This window comes from Crotalus tigris, unplaced genomic scaffold, assembly GCF_016545835.1.
Source record: "Crotalus tigris isolate CLP2741 ecotype Arizona unplaced genomic scaffold, ASM1654583v1 scf7180000017601.7605149639:7615979, whole genome shotgun sequence".
In the NCBI taxonomy this organism is placed as follows: domain Eukaryota; kingdom Metazoa; phylum Chordata; class Lepidosauria; order Squamata; family Viperidae; genus Crotalus; species Crotalus tigris.
In genome coordinates, this window is record NW_024096505.1 from 2624374 (window position 1) to 2641614 (window position 17241).

The window sequence follows — 17241 nt, forward strand, 5'->3', positions numbered from 1 at the left end:
ACCAATTGAACAACCTGCCTCCAGAAGCAGTGAATGCTCCAACACTGGAAGTTTTTAAGAAGAAACTGGACAACCATTTGTCCGAAATGGTATAGGGTTTCCTGCTTGAGCAGGGGGTTGGACTAGATAACCTCCAAGGTTCCTTCCAACTTTATCATCATCATCATTATTATTAATTATTATTATTATTATTATTCCATTCAGGATCCAAACTGATACACAGGTAGTCCTCAATTTACAACCTTTAGTGAATGTTTGAAGTTACAATGGCATTGAAAAAAGGGACTTACGTCTGTTTTTCACACTTAAAATTTTTGCAGCACCCTCACGGTCATGTGATCAGAATTCAGATGCTTGGCAACTGACTCATACTAAGACAGTTGCAGTGACCCAAAGTCATGTGATCACCTTTTGCGACTTTCTGACAAGAAACTTCAATGGGGAAACCAGATTCACTTCACAATCGTGTTACTAACAACTTTGATGATTCACTTAACAACGGTGTCAAGAAAGGTCGTAATATGGGGCAAAACTCACTTAACAACTGTCTCACTTAGCAACAGATGTTTTGGGCTCAGTAGTGATTGTAAGTAAAGGACCACCTGTATTTATAATTTGATATCAAGATAAATCCTCTATCAATGATGTGATAACATAGGATTTGCATATATATGAGTTTTTAAGCAAAAAGAAAAAAATAAACATAGTTACAGAGGTACAAACAAGATGTCCTTCATTTTACAAATAGTGAATAATAATAAAAATTTAAATAAAAATTTAAAAGAAAACATATTTGTGTCATAGATAAAAAAGTGGAGAAATCTTGTTTCTGTTGCTTAAATTTTAAATTTCCTTCGTATTGCATAAAATATTTACAGTATTCAAATATGCACAAATCAGCAGTCCATCAAGCTTAGGCAGTCAGTAGGTGGGCACAGGGGGAGAGTGACTAAATGTGCATTGTGATGACATGACACAAACCTTGTGAATTATGTACTGGGGATGCAGATACAAAAGGTGGATCTTGCACTACGAAACTTATACTGTATACATTTCTTCATAACTGAAATTTTTAGCAGGTACTTATGTCATCAGAATGGATTCACATTTCCAAAACCTGTCACAGTTCTAAATGTATTTGAAATGGGCAGTGATATAAATCTAAATAAATGGCTAGCTTTGTTGCCAAACTCAGTGATCTTATTCCCTGTCAAATGAATATGTAAAGAGTCTCCCCTAACATACCTAATTAGGGTATGATTTCTTTCTACATAAAAAAAACCTCGGGCCCTATGATAATGCTTTCCCACATTGGCCTTGAATAATTGGAAAAGTCATCTGAACACTTCTAAATTACAAACTATTGGAAAGAAGTGATAAAGAAAACTACGGTTAAAAAAAATAATTCCCTAAACACATTTCACTGGCTTTTTTTCTAAGTAAGAGTTTTGGCACATTTATTTTGAAAAAGTGTGTACTGAGAGAGGCTTACTAATGAATAATCACTAAGTGTACTGGAGTTTACTTCAGGATAGGTATATATAGGATTGCAATCAAGGAAAATGCATAGAATTGTAGCCTTTCTTTTATAATGAATGATAGTTTTTTGGTATTAAAATGAACTTTATATGACCCAAAAAAGTGACTCAAAATAGGGACTTAGCATTCTCTGTTTATTAGTCACTCTGTTTGCTAGGGATGCAGTAAAATTTTATTAACCTTTCCGAAAAAAGTAAAAGTGATGAGATAGGAAAATTAGGGCTTGCTCAAAACATTTTGTATCTAAATCAGATTAGAAAAATGGCACCCAGCCAAGTAAATTCATTGCATTTCTGGCCTGCTAAGGTATTTTGCCATATGAAGTTGAACATCAGTTCCCTTTTCCTTGTAATAAAAAATAAATGCATAATAATACATGTAGCAACTGTCCCTTCATGACACCACATATCAACTGGCTGACGTATCTTCCTCATGATGCCCAACAGGCAGGCTTGCAGTTGTGTTTTAGATTGTTTGTGCCATTGAAGGAATAGCATCTGAAACATTTCTGGATTGGGGCTGAAACAAAATCTAGAAGAATCCAAGAGAGACTTTACAGGCCAAGAAAGAAAATGTTGGCTACATCTCTGCCACATATCAGTGGCCCCTCCCAATCTTTTCAGCCCTCCCCCTTCCCTCCTTTGTTAGTTGCCCCCTTCCACTATGGCATATGCCAGTTTTTCTCAACCTTCACCACTTTAAGAGATCTGGACATCATGCTGGTTGGGGAATTCTGGAGTTGAAGTCCAGACTTCTTAAAGTGGTGAAGGTTGAGAAACACTGGCATATCCTATTGGCTAACCTGGATCTTCTCAGCTACTTCCTTTCCTTCCCTCTGCCTCCCGTCAGCTCCCCTATTGCTAATGTCCATACAAGTGAAGGTGGGAGGGGTTTATATTGTATTAAATTTGTAAAACTTTTAATAAAAAAAATATTCTTCATTCTTGGTTTCCCCCCCCCATTGTTCACTCCCTCACCCAAAATAACTCTGCTCTACTCCAAATCTGCAATAAAATAGCCCCACTTTGTTCTGTAGATGCACCTAAATATTTAAAACATAAGTACTTTGATTTGTAAATGAACCACCCCAAATCAGCTGTTTTACAGGCAGAATGGTTTTCGCATAGAACATTTCTCATACCCCTTATTTTAAATTGTGCATCTAAAAGAAACCATTTAAAGGAAAATAAGGAGACAGTCAACCTCAGAACTGAAAGTAAATGACTCCATTAATTCAGTGCAACTTTTGTATGCAGAAAACTATGTTCTGGATAGCAGCCTAGGAAACTGGATGATTCAGCTTAGCTTTGTTCCACAAGAACAGTCTAAGAGTAGGTGTAAATCAAATGGTGTTGGCATCACTTACATTACTTTTAAGCATTTTAACAAAATTGTTATCAATTTAAATGTGAGATTACCAGCAATATGTCCATCTGTTACATGTAAACCATCAGTGCTTCAAAATGTAACATATACATTTTTATGCAATAACTTTGGACTGAGAGGCAGGATTGAGATAAATACCACTGTACATTCCACTATTATGAACTTATAGTTTACTCCTCGGTAAGGATCCCCGCTCCAACTCTCTGTTCCCCACACAGAAATATAAGGTCATAGAAATGACCTTACAGGCCTCTCAGTCTTACCTCCTCCTCTTTTACAGCCTTCTAAATTTTAGATTGATCATCTTTCTTTTCTCTGGTGCCTTGTTGCCCTCACCTAGCCATCTTTATCTCTCTTTCTTTGTCCTCATGCTGCCTTAATATTGAATTCTGCAGAGGAATTTAGTTTTGGCCTTGAGAAGGAATGGGAAAGATGAAATGGTTATTCAGTCCTGGGAAAACAGGAAGCACAAGAAAGAGACTCAGAACAGCCCTGCCTTGACCTTCAGAAATTGTATTTGTCTGCAAGATATATATATTCTGTGGCTTTATTTACTCACTATTAATATTGATGGTGTAAGTTATCTTTCTGTTTTTTGATGTATAAAAAGGAGACTCCGAGATAAAGGAAAAGAATTAATACTTCTAATAATCTTTTTAGGTTGTGTAATCTATATAGTACAAAATTGGTCTGCTGTATTTATTATTAACCAGTCAAAATGTATTGATATTAATTAGCTTTAAAATGTTATAAACAAACAAATATGTGTTTACCACTAAAGAACTTGGTCTCATCTACCCATGTTATTCTGGGATGTATTATAGAATACTGTATAATTCCTCAGACATGTACAAGTTTTGTTATATAATTATATATATATTGAACATTTGATTCAAGGTCTGGTTCATTTTCAAGAATTCTGTTCTTACCAAAGTTGAGTATCAAAAAGCCAAAGTTGAATATCCAAAAAATGGGAAAGCCAAAGTCAATACTCAAAGGAATACTCAAAGGAAAAATAACTAAAGGAACAATTCTCAAAGGAAAAATAACTAAATATTATTCAATTATATAATAGTCCATGATAGGCTGAATATTTTGTTTAGAATTTTTTATTTTTATGCTTCTGTCCCACTGTAATCAATTGTTTCTCTTATTTGAGGCAACTGATCACTTGTAAAACTTATTTTGTCCTCTCAAACTCATGATTTCCCCCCCCCCCTTGTCAATCAGTCAGTATGGTTACTTAAACTAGAATCTTTATGATGTAGTCTCATTTTTTCCTGTCCAGGTACCAGATTAAAAGTTTGGCAAAACTTCTGGTTGGGAATCTTTTCTTATACCTTTTCTTTCTATAAGAAATGCCTTTCTTATTTTTTTAGGAAACACATCTTTTGGACAATACATAAGATTATGGTTATGAGAATTATTCTGTGAGGGTTTTTTTTAAGAGCAATTTATATAAACATAATACCTTTGGGATTTTTTTAGAGTGATATGTATATATTAACATTTGAAAATGTTTTTGGTTTTTCAAGCTTTGCCTACTCATTATTGGGTTTTTTTTTTAATGACCTAGATGTTCAGGTTGTTTTTTGCCTACTATATGCATTTACTTGCCAATGTGGGTCTTCTTCAAAATTGTATATCACATTAGCTACAATAGGAATTTTAGATCTCAATAAAACAGCTGTTTTTGATTGCAGAGAGAATACTTTTCTACATGCTTTAGGACTCAACTCAAAATTACAGATTTTTGTTAAAAAAGCTAATATTGCAAACTAATTATAGTTATTAATAGACTTCTTGTTTTAACACGCTAGAATAGCACACTTTTTTCCTGGTCAATTGAAGTTCATTAAATATAAAAATTATAGGTAAAAATGTTTGACTATCAGTCATCTTGAATGTATAGATCTGCACATGAAATAAAGGTCAGAGAATTTGCTCCAAAGGTTTGAATTGGAATTTTGCATTACTATAATATACACTTCAAGTATGGGCTGTAAGAATCCATTTTCGGAATAATTCCAATCTGTAGATAGAACTACAAAAGCCTAGGCATGCTGTTTTTCTTTAATATTTTACGGAACTATATTGGAGGCCTTTAAAAGAGGCTTTTAATCTCCTCCTCTATTCAGTTTTTATTTTAATAGGCCAGTCTGGATGTTGTCATGGTAGCCATCTTGAAAACCGGCAGAGGATGGTGCTGTGTAAGTGTGTATATGTGTGTCATTGTGGACACAAATGTGGGTATTTCTATTCTTTTTACCTTTATAAAATTCCATTCAGGTAGAATCCATTGGGGAAATACAACAAACTAGAGCAGGCATTTTTCTAATGAACAGGCCTAAAAGTATTGTGTTGTCCCTTTGTAATCACCTTCCTTGCATATTACTAGAAAAGATGATCAAAACTGGACCGAAGCCTTTGCAGCCGGTCATTAATAGCAAACAGTGTTATTTTTAGTGTAGAAAAATATTGATCTAGGTTTGCCTTAATTTGGTAAATTTATCTGTGCAATGTGTGATGGCCTTCCACAGTTGTCATCACCTTGTCAACGCATTATATTTAAAAATCAGAATCTATTTGAGGAGGGGAGATGACTTGGCATGGAGGCGAGGTCTGTGCAGCTCCAGCAATTGCTCTGGCCGGCTGGGTCTTTCTCTCTCTCTCTCCCTCCCTCCCACCCTCTCTCTCCTCCCGCCTGAAGATCGGAGCGAGGGTTGCGACTGGCGGAGGAGGCTGGCGAGGGGGTTAATGCTCTCCGCCAGGCAGGGAAGGTTAGCAGAGGGACCAATGTGACTAAGGCGGTAGGAGAGGAAAGATGCGCCTGCTGCCTGGCTGCGGTGGCTGAAGGGTGGTGCGCGGGGAGCTGCCTGCCTGCTTGCCGCAGAGAAAGGGCCGGATATGACCAGGGACGGTCCTCTGCCTGCGCTGGAGGGCGGCTTCACCTGTGGACCTGCTCCTGCCAACCTGCCAGCGTGTACCTGGGCCAGGAAGGAGGACCCACCTGAGGTGCCCGCGGCCGCCTCCCTTTCGCCCCGAGCTGCATCTCCGTGCCAGAGAAAGGCAGAGTCCGCGGCGAAGAGGCGCTGAAGGCGAGGCGGGCAGCGCGTCGGCTGGAAGGGCGCCGAGGCAGGAGCAGGGCTGGTCCCCTCTTGGTTGGCTGCGGGAGCCTTGCGGGAGAGGAAGCGGGCGGCTAGCGGAGCCCAGACGTGGCTGGGAGGCGAGCAAGGCGCAGGGCATGTGGAGGCTGGCCGCCCTCTTGTTCCAGAGCATCTTGAATGGTGAGCCGGCGGTTCGGGCGGACTTCGGGGGCCGGTGGGCGAAGGGCGGGGAGTTGCGGAGAGATTGGCGCGTTGACCGAATCACTTCTCGTTTCTCTTCAAGCCTTGTGACCAGCTCTGGGACGAAGAAGGAAAAAAAAAAGCTCTCTAATAACCGAAAATAGCTTACTTAGCAAAGTGGCAGATTGTAAGCTATATGCCATGTCTATGTGTCTTTTAGTACCGAAGTATGCTTGAGGAAATGGAGAAGTCTGCGTCCTTTCCTATTCCCCTTGTAACAATACAGGATTATAACCCACAGTCTGTATATCTGCAGAAAGGACGGTGGGCTTCTCAAAGGTTGAGAAAGAAAAATCTAGTGCTTTTACCATTGTTTAAAATCTTGCAGATCTCCATTACTTTTTCTCTAATATAGTAGTTCAGGAACTGTGATATCAACCTTCCTCTTAGGGCAATGGCAATGACATTTCTTATATACTCATCTCCTCATTTATGTAAAAATATGCACTAATAACTATTATATCACCTAATAGGGGCTGTGGGGCACTTTCAACCAATTTGGGAGTTATAGAAGTGAAAAGGTAAAATGTCAGTTTAATATTTTTGTAAATGCAATATTCCTTCTCAATATTTTTCTGTGTCTTTTTCAGAATTCATGCATTTTTTTAAATGCTTAGCTAAAGGTACTTCTGTTAAACACCTTAATTCAGTTAAATGGTGTATCATTACTTTTGAAGAAAAGATACCCTAGATTTTTTAAACCTGATATTAAAGACTGTTTGGAGGTGAAATGAAAGAACAATCCCAGCTTGGATGCTGCCGTTAAATGGCATTCTGGTTTTTCCAATTTGAAAGGACAGTTCTCTCCAAGGTATCATTAATATGCTGATAATTAAAATAGAAATGTATTGTAATTTCCAATATAGGAAAAGCAGGCAGAAACAGAACAATATTGGTAGTAAGGCTGAATGAGGATTGAAGCATGGGTGGGGGTGTGCAGGAAGAATGGAAAGATAAAAATAATTGAAACTCCAAGCAGAGGGCGAGAAATGAATGTTGGATGAGGTGCCTCCAGGTCTGCTTAGCCATACCCTAGAAGAAAAAATACATTGGCAGAAAAAGCACATTTAGCAATAAGGAATGAAATGAAGAAATAGTATATTCCCAGGTATGGCTTCGTAGTGTAAAATGATTAACTTTGGAAATTGTCATAGCCTAATTGCAACAAGTTTTATCATTTAAAGGTGATTTTTTTTTTGCTAGCAGAAATAGTTCCCTGCGACCTCTGCAGGAAGACATCTTTTAGAATACAGATTTCCTATCTTTGGGGGGAGGGAGGGGGAAAGGCCCCTAAGGTCTATTTTTAACTGACATTATTACCTTGAGCATAAATTAGCATTATCAGAGAATGTAAATAATTTGCTTTAAATTATATAACCGAATTAAAGAAGAAAAACCATCTAAATCCCCAGCTTCGTACAGTACATTCTTGTTATAAATGTCACAATGGAAGCCCACATCAGAGAAATAGTGACTTATTTGTGTGCATGGGAGGTTATAGTGGAAAGGTCTAAGACTGCACTGACAGTTTTAGTCTTCATACTTATAATCACTAGCAATGTGAATATTCATTTCTTTACCCAGTAAACCAAAGCAGATGAGCTATTTGGCTTTTTAGTTCCTTGATGAATAAGCCATAAGGATCATATTAGGACATATTATATGTGCATATATGAATGGAAATAATGAAAAATTGGAACTGTACATTTAATAGAAATTATGCCTTTCATCACCCTTTCCTTTATCAAAACGTCTTAGATGTTTCAATATTTTTTAACATTAATTTTTAACACTTGAGACATTTTTGCATTTTATTATACATAGGAAAGAATAACAAATTGGTTGAATATACATATATATATATATACACACACACAAACATACATACATATATACATATATATATATATATATATATAATATCAGTATGTTCCTTAAAATATGTGACCCCCCAAATAATAAGAATGTTTTAATAAAAAAGAAATTTTAGCAAGAATTGTCACTTCTGTTATAAACTCACAGTCACAGTGATTAATGCTTTTAAAACAGTTGAATAAATTTGAACTCAGAAAGAAAGATATTATTATTTGGCTGGCTTTTTATCAAAATAGATTATTCTACAGCAATTACTTAATTGCCCAGTTGTTCTTTAGTATTGTTAAATACCTTCTCTTAGAGGTTTTCTCTTTGGAACAAGAATATATTTGTTTCTGTTGTTTTGTAGACAATGAGAAAAAATAAAAATAGCATGTAAAATTACAGTTTTATTTGTAATGATTTATATCTTACTAAATTCATTTTAAAAACACATCAGTGGCCCCGATTGAGACACATGGTTGTCCTTTGGCCTAGTCTATTGTGGTATAGAGGAATCTGCTTGTTGTATGACATACAGTGTATCAGTTTTATTGATAATTCTTTTAATAATATTTTGGGCACAGTTGATAATTATTATTACTAGATTAATTCCCTTTTAATTTTTAAAACATAGATAAAATGCTATCAATTGTAAATGTAATTCTTCTGTTTTTGTAAGAAGTATACATTTTCAGACCAGTAATGTTAATTACTTTGATGATAACAAAAGCCATGTAGCCATAGCCTGTCTTAAATAACTATGACAAGTTCTGAGTTTTTGCTTCATGTATTGAGGAATTTTTAATACAGGTACGATAAAAAAGAAAATTTGTGTAATTGTTATTTATATCGAATCTGCAATATATAGATGAAACGTTAGATTTACAATTGACCTTGAATTATTTAGATAGCTTGCTTGACATTTGACTTAGAACTTAAGTTTTATTTTTTTTAAAAAAGTATTTTATATATAAGAATATGTATGCCAATCTGTCATTTTTTTCTTTCTCGTGCTTGTGTTGCATAAGATTTGCTGATACTCACATAGTCAAAACGAAATCAATAAAAATTAAGTTGAAACCAATAAACTAGAGGTAATGCTAAAAACAGATACCTATCAAAAGATTTTTCTTGGAATTTATAATGCATGCACTTGTCCATCTTTTACAAACTAGAGTGTTTTTATTTTATTAATAGATTAAAACACTGGAATCATGGAAGAAGAATTAAGCTGGAGAAGTAGTGATTAGCACTATACATTTTATGAGGACATAACGATCCCACTTGAAAGAAATATACATGGTTTCTAAAAATAAATATTAAAATTATTAGTTTTGGTGGGATAGACTTTGAATTTAATTGTGTTTTGTTATCTTTCCTTTCAGTATGTGAAAAGTATGTTTAATAGAAAGCAGAAAACAGAGAATTGAAATATCAATGATTAAAATAAATTAACTTCTTGGGCAAATAAAAAGGAAGCGTTTGAAATCGCAGCATCTCATAATGCCCACATGGACATGTGCTGAACTGAATCAGAATTTGAACAGAGTTGGGGAAATAGTATACTGTACTGATTTGATTAGAAGCTTCACATTACATGGGCATGAAGTGTAATATGTAATCAGTGGCTTGGTTGTAGGGAAAATCATTTTTTTAAAAAAATCTATGTTGACCATATTTTCTTTCTGGCAGTGACTGCTAACAAGGGAGAGAGATAATATTTGCATTAATTAGGAAGGCAGGTACATTTCAGACAAATAATTCCTGAATGCATCAAGTGGTGGCCTAATATCAAGGTCTTTTAATATGCATCAGGTTTAGTCCTTTTGATGGATTTCCCCAGATACATCAGGAGATTATGAGCCATTGTGCTGTCTACTTGCAAGCCTGTGTTCTAGGACACTAGTGGGCAGCAAATCACGCAACACTGGGAACTTTTTTATAGTGTTAAAGAAATAGAGAGCAACTCTTCAGTGAATGGAATACATTTTAATAGCTTTTTAGAATTCCTACTTCATCTTTTGGCATGTCACTGCTAGACAACAGTCTTGTTTTGTCTTGTCTTGTCTTCTCTTTTCCTTCCTTCCTTCCTTCCTTCCTTCCTTCCTTCCTTCCTTCCTTCCTTCCTTCCTTCCTCTTTCTTTCTTTCACATGTTTCTAATAAGGAATTGAGGAGGTTTCGTATCAAAACGTACCTTGTTTTTAAATGCAATGAAAACTAATTTTAACAGAGGATAGTGGAACTGATGAGAAGTAGGGATATAGAAACTTAAAAGTTTTTCCAGCTTTCAGGATTTGTCCTTCAGGCTTTCCAAAGTTAGAGATTTCAGTACTGACATTTTTGTTACTGAGGATTGCAATTCAGAAAAGATAATCCATACAAGAAATCCTTCATAAACTAGTTTGAAGCAGGAAAAAGAAAGCAGCCTTAGGAGAAATCTATCAGGGCAACCTCACAGACTAGATTAGAGGAGTGTTTTGAGTGAATAGGGTACAGTAGGGTACAGTGATCTTATAATATTCTGAATATTAGTAATGTTTGTTGTCTATATACTCCAGTTTGAATGTGGAGTTATACTAACACACGTTGGTGTTTATATGTATTATTTTCTGAAGGGAATAGATAAATAAACAGATAATAATGGCAGTAGCCTTTGTGCCATTTCTGTCCCTTCTCTGGTTTTATTTTCTGTTAGAAATTTATTTTCCACAATATGCCACAATATTTAATTTTAAAATATCTATTTTTAAAATCCTATAGAAATACTTGAAAAAAAATAACAATTAATTGCTCATTATTTTATTGGGAAAATATGTAATATTGTACATGTGCTATTAGAACTGTGGTGGTGCAGTGGTTAGAATGCAGTATTGCAGGCTAATTCTGACTGCTGACTTCCAGTAGTTCGGCAGTTCAAGTCTCACCGGTTCAAGGTTATCTCAGCCTTCCGTCCTTCCGAGGTTGGTAAAATGAGGACCCAGATTGTTGGTGACAACATGGTGACTCTGTAAACCACTTAGAGAGGGCCGTAAAGCAATGTGAAGCAGTACATAAGTCTAAGTGCTATTTCTATTGCTATTAGCTATCATCCCAATTGTCATCTCTGACTGTTTTGTGATTAGACTAACCTGCACAAGACATAGAGCTTTCTCAGTTGTTGAGCGCCTGCTGTGGAATTTATACAGATAGTTGGCTGATTCTAAAATGAGGTCAAAATACTTATTTCTTTTCATTCCTATTTAGTTGTTAGAGTTTGAAGTATGCGTTTAAGTTATAACTTTATTCATTTATTTTACACTATTTATAACCTATCACAGTACTTTTTTTTTTTTTTTGCTAAATTTCTAAGCTGCCCAATTCCAAAATGTTTCTGGCTAGCTTCGTAAATTAAAAAAAAAACTTATAGAAAATAGCAGTTAACTGAGGAAACAAACATATTTCTACAACACTCCCCCCTCCCCAGACAAATGGTTCTATCTCAAAAATCCTATCTGCAAGCTGGGTAGTGGTGGTGGGGATAAGTTTTAAAGATTTCTTCCACACATTTCTTCTTTGTTCCAAAAGGCAGATGTAGTGACAGAGAAGGGCTACTTCCTGTAGTGTTAGGTTATATCACTTAATTCGTGAGATCTATTCTGAAAGAGTGAACATGATGGGAAGATACTATAAGAGGCTGTGGTCCTTTAGTTAGCAAGGCCCTTGGCCTTATAGATGATAACCAGAATCTTGAATTACACTTGAAACCAATTAATAACTAAGATAGTTCATATAGCGAGGGTGTTATATAGGCATAGTGAGATTTGTCCATCATGGATCATGATGAACCAGCTGTAGCTTCTTAAAACTAAAATTGTTTAATCTTTGGATCCAAAGGTTCCTTCAACAAAACTGCTTTAGTTTGTTACCTCAGCTGTACCTCTATATTGCATAAAATTGGAGTTCCATTGGGAGTTCCATTGAGGTGGCTTGATGTTATGCATTATTACCATTTTATTATTAAATCTGGAAATAATTTGTACCCTGGTACAAGACTAAGGCCTGTAAGTAGGTAAACTTCAGTTATTCTGCCATAAAAACTGGGACCTTTTAGGTTCTGAAACTCTGGAAGTATGCTGCTCTTGGGAATGTTCATTGTTAATTAAATGGCAACATTCTGTTAGTCTTTTGTATCCTGATTAGTAATTTGGGGAATTATATGCTGATGAAAGAAAGGATATTTGGGGCAATATGAGTTTGTAATGAAATGTTCTATGTATGCTAGAAGGGAAGTGGAAGATGGATAAAATAAATCTACAAAAATAGTTCATCTACAGTTACATTGGCAGAAGAATAAGTAACTCAGATCTTTTCAGCTCTCATTTGTTGTCACTGTGACATTTTAATGTAATGGATGTTTAATTTTTGAATAGTAAGTTATTTTACAGTATTTCGTATTAGCATTTAATACTAATGTGAAAAAAATGTTTACTTCAAATGAAGTATGTCAAATTTTGTTACTATTTTTATTTATATTCAAATGGGCCTTGAGATAATGTTATATATGGAAAGTACGTATTAATTCCCATCAGATAGTGATAGACACATATCTTTCCAGGTATTTACTTTCTCTACATGAGTCACAGTACTATTTACATTTAGAGAGAGAAAGTGACACTGTTTATGTTCTTTATTTCTCTACTACCACATTTGCTACAGTGGGTTATTTTGCCTTGAGTCAGGGTTGTTATTATATTACAGAAATACAAAATAACATATTGTCAAAATTCTTAAAACCTTTAATAAATGCATATATTCAGAAATAATAGTAATAAGATGTTCCAAAAGCAGTTCTTAATTAAATGTTCTTCTAAATACCTTGTTTCCCTAAAATAGAACCCACCCAGAAAATAAGCGCTAGCATGATTTTTCAGGATGCTCTAATATAAGCCCCACTCCAAAAATAAGCCCAGTTAAGATTGTCAGCCAGATGGACACATTTAGTACCACATTTCCCCCCAAAAAGGACCCAACTGGAAAATAACCCATAATGCACCTTTTGGAGCAAAAATTAATATAAGACCTGGTCTTATTTTGGGGAAAACACAAAGTTAAGGTAGTTAAGGCTCTTCTAAGGACAGGAAGATGGTGTCATCCAGATTTTTGGTTAGGAGCCATTGCTGAGGAGCAAGATGTTCTTGCTTTCCTTGGATTTTGTAAGGGGGAGGGACTGGAGATGCATGGATTGGAGAGATAGGATGGAATTGAAGTCAACTGTCTTGCAGATAGCCAGGTGCCAAGCCGTGGAGAAGTTTATGGGTTGAATCCAGCATTTTGCAATGACATATAAGATTATAGGCTATAAGGGTTAATTAATTACACAAGAAATATAGCTCATTATAAAGTTGCTAAATAAATTCTATGTGCCAGGTGGTTACAAAGGGTAGGAACTGCTGGCATTTTGGCACTCTTTCTCACATTCACATAAACAAAGAGAAAAATGCACATTCACCATCTTTGATTTAATACAGTTCTGCTGGTTAATAGCCTCTGAAATGGGCTCAAAGTATGCAACGCTGGGAATGAATTTAGACGGCAGGATAAAAAATTATGCATAAACATTCCTTCTAATAAATAAACAATAAATAATCAATTTGAAGTTATATTACCTTTCCCATTGTCATAGGAGTTTGTGGTATTATGTATACATAGAGTTTTTACTATATCATATGGTTCTTTAATGTTCCATCTTAAGAAAATACAAATAAACTATATTTTACTTTTAGAACAGTTAGGTTTTGTCTATATAGTTTCAATGTGAGAAAGGGAAATTACACCTAAACAATTTATTCTGTAGCCTGTTTCATACAATCTGTGCATATAACTTGTATGATTATTATGTGTATGTGTGTGTGTGTGTGTGTGTGTGTATGCATAAGTTCCTTCCCAGTATGATTTCTGCATGTATCTCTTGGATCATGGGCAGAGATGAATCTTTCCCATCCCTCTGTTTCAACTATTTTTACTTAGAAGGTAATGAAGAAAAACGAGACAGCAGTGAAAATTCATGTAAATATACTTGTTTAAGGAGAGTCACATCCACATTAAACACCAGCTGCCTAAAAATCCTTTTGTAATTTGGAGAGAAGTGATGGCAGCACTGGATTGAATTAGTAGTTCAATGATTGACAGCATGTTTGGGAGGAGAGCTGAAGTGATCCATAAAGCCTATTTAAAATCTCAAGCACAAAGCCAGAGGAGGTCATATGGGCATTAGGATAGGTTGCTGAAATACTATTCCAGGCATCTGACCCTGAAGTGCTTATTCTCAAATGAAAACTGAACTTGTGGTTGCTTAATCTAATTATGTAATCTGTGGAAGAAACAACAGAATTTATATACAGTATGTGAGATCTTTCCAAGGCTATTTACTTCATGGGAATAATGAAACTGTTTGGTGCCAATATCCAAACATAAATTTGTCTCTCCAATTTTATATTGTTTACTGTACCTCATTAATTGTAGGCAGCAGCTTGCATGTTTACACTATGACCTGTTTTTGGCTCCTTTCTTAAAGGAATGCTATACTATTATCTTGAGAATTTGGCTGTGTAAGTATTGTCAGAGGAAATTTGAATACAACGTGTAAGCCATCTTCCAAGATAATGTAAACATTTTACATAAAATAGGAAAGATATAATTTACTAATTTTGTCATAGTTTGATTAGTGTCTCCCTAATTTCAAATATGCTATGGCAAACCTGGACAGCATATTAAAAAGTATAGACATCACCTTGCTGATAAAGGTCCATATAGTCAAAGCTATAGTTTTCCCAGTAGTAATGTATAGCTGTGAGAGTTGGACCATAAGGAAAGCTGAGCACTAAAGAATTGATGCTTTCGAATTGTGGTGTGGGAGAAGATTCTTGAGAGTCCCTTGGACTGCAAGATTGATCAAATCAATCAATCCTAAAGGAAATCAACCCTGACTCTTTTTTGGAAGAACAGATACTGACACTGAAGCTCAAATTCTTTGGCCACCTAATGAGAAGAGAGGATTTTTGGAACAGAATCCCGACGTTGGGAAAAATTGAAGGCAAAGGGAGAAGGGGATGGCAGAGGATGAAACGGTTATGTAGTGTCATCATTGCAATGGACATGAATTTGGGCAAATTCCAGGAGATAATGAAGGACAAGGGGGCTTGGTGTGTTATGATCCATGGAGTCATGAAGAATTGGACACAACTTAGTGATTGAACAACAAAAAATTTAAATGTAATACAAGCCATTCCCGGGTTAAAAGCATCCAACTTACAGGCAACCTGTATTTCAGAACCGGCTCTCTATTGTTAAGAATGGTGGGTGGCATTTTCCTTCCAAAAGCCAATGAACCATTGAAACCATGCAATGTTTTCATGAACTGCTGAAAATAGGCAATATATTAAAAATGCATGGCTTCAGCAGTTTATAAAATCATTGCATGGGGATTCATTGGCTCAAGGAAAGTGAATGCCATTTGTCATTTTTAGGCATCCAGTTTCTAAGTATGAATTCCACAGATTTGAGTTAGGAATGGAACTTATTCTTAATCCAGAGACTGCGTATTTATCCAAATAGGTGATAACATGTTATATTTTTAACATGAAAGTTTGTGTCTATTAAACTTTCTGGGAATTTCTGTATGCATTTAGAAATTCATTATTACAAAATGGCTTCAAACAAATATTATGGCACCAAAAATACAAAGAATTTTCATGTTGACAATTAATAGCATGTACTATATTTTATTTCAGTGTTTTCCCTCCAATTTGAGGGAGGGAGTATGTCTTCATTAAAATTTGCCTCTTGTACCAACTTACTCAAGATTAAGCCTCACAGACTTTAATAATATGTTTTTCAGTAAACATTGATTATTATATGCTATTATTATTTCAAACATACAAAATAAAAAGGTACAACATCAACATCATTGGAAAAATATATTTTCTAAATTATTTGAAAACTCTCAAATAAGGTATTTAAAATATCATCTTATAGTGGTGTTGTCATGATTGTTTTTATTGTTATTTTTATTTTCATCTCTGTAAGCATCTAAAACATTTTGCTGAGGTGACCTTGTACATTGTAAACTGTTATTTTATTTTATTTTATCATTCCATTGTATATAATAAACATAGAGAATGAAACAATCTATGTGACAGTTCAGCTCTTATCTGTTTTGGAACCATTTCTAAGGCATCAGGATACAATCAGAATTAAAGAAGACAGGGATCCCTGCTTTCTCCATTGTTATTTTTGAAGAGAGACATAAGACAGGATGAGAGAATTGCTAGAGTGAAAGTTAAAAAAAGAATTTTTAGTTTTTTAAATCATTGTAAAAATCTTCTTTCAATACAATTTTTGTATTGATAGAGGATAGAATAGCAACTTGTAAAAATCCATGGTTTATAAATGGACAGGCCTGGTGTATTTCATACATGAACTTTAAAGCTCTTGGTAGAATACATTTGTATTTGAACATTTACTCGCTTGCTTGTTTTAGTAGTCCTACTTCAGAATAAGATTGCATAGAATTGTAGCCAAAGTGTTCTAATAAGTTGTCTGCTTTTGGTTTTATTTAATGCAAAGCTACTTCGAGACAGTAATCTGATTATCATTTCAAATCCTTAGCTAATTAAAATAGATTGTATCATACTAGCTATTTATTCTCTACCGATCAGAAAGCATATAGGTTGTGCCTAATTATATCCATGTGATAAAATCAAATAAGTCAAGGGCACACAGTTAAGTTCCCAGTGCTGCCTGTTGAACCCAGAAACTTGGGTATGTACCTCAAAATGTATAGATATAGCCACGTCAGCCAGTCATTTCTAGCACAATAGAAGGGGAACATTATGATTTAGGGGGAATTAACATGATAAGGTTACTTAATTCCTTTACTTTAAATAAAATTAATTTAATGTAGTTAAATTTAAATGTGTATCACTCAAAGGACAACTGTGGCCCTTGACCTGCTAGAAAAGTTGTGCAGTCTTGCATTAAACTAATGTCACTCATTGTTTTCTTACATCCGGTATAATTTAAAGTAGGCAGCATTGGATATGTGGGGTTATTGAGTGATTTTACTAGTAAAAA

At 35.1% G+C, this 17241-nt stretch overlaps 1 protein-coding gene across 3 annotated transcripts in view; it reads left to right on the forward strand.

Annotated features, from left to right (window-relative positions):
• The first annotated feature begins 5733 nt into the window (after positions 1-5733).
• DSCAM (DS cell adhesion molecule) overlaps positions 5734-17241 on the forward strand; it is a 351016-nt gene continuing 339508 nt past the window's right edge. For all 3 annotated transcript variants that reach the window (XR_005559860.1, XM_039369292.1, XM_039369305.1), the window contains exon 1: positions 5734-6212. Coding sequence is in view for 2 of the 3 variants with exons in the window: in XM_039369292.1 (XP_039225226.1) it covers positions 6170-6212 (43 nt within the window). In the remaining variant the exon portion in view is untranslated. The remainder of the gene's footprint in view (positions 6213-17241) is intronic.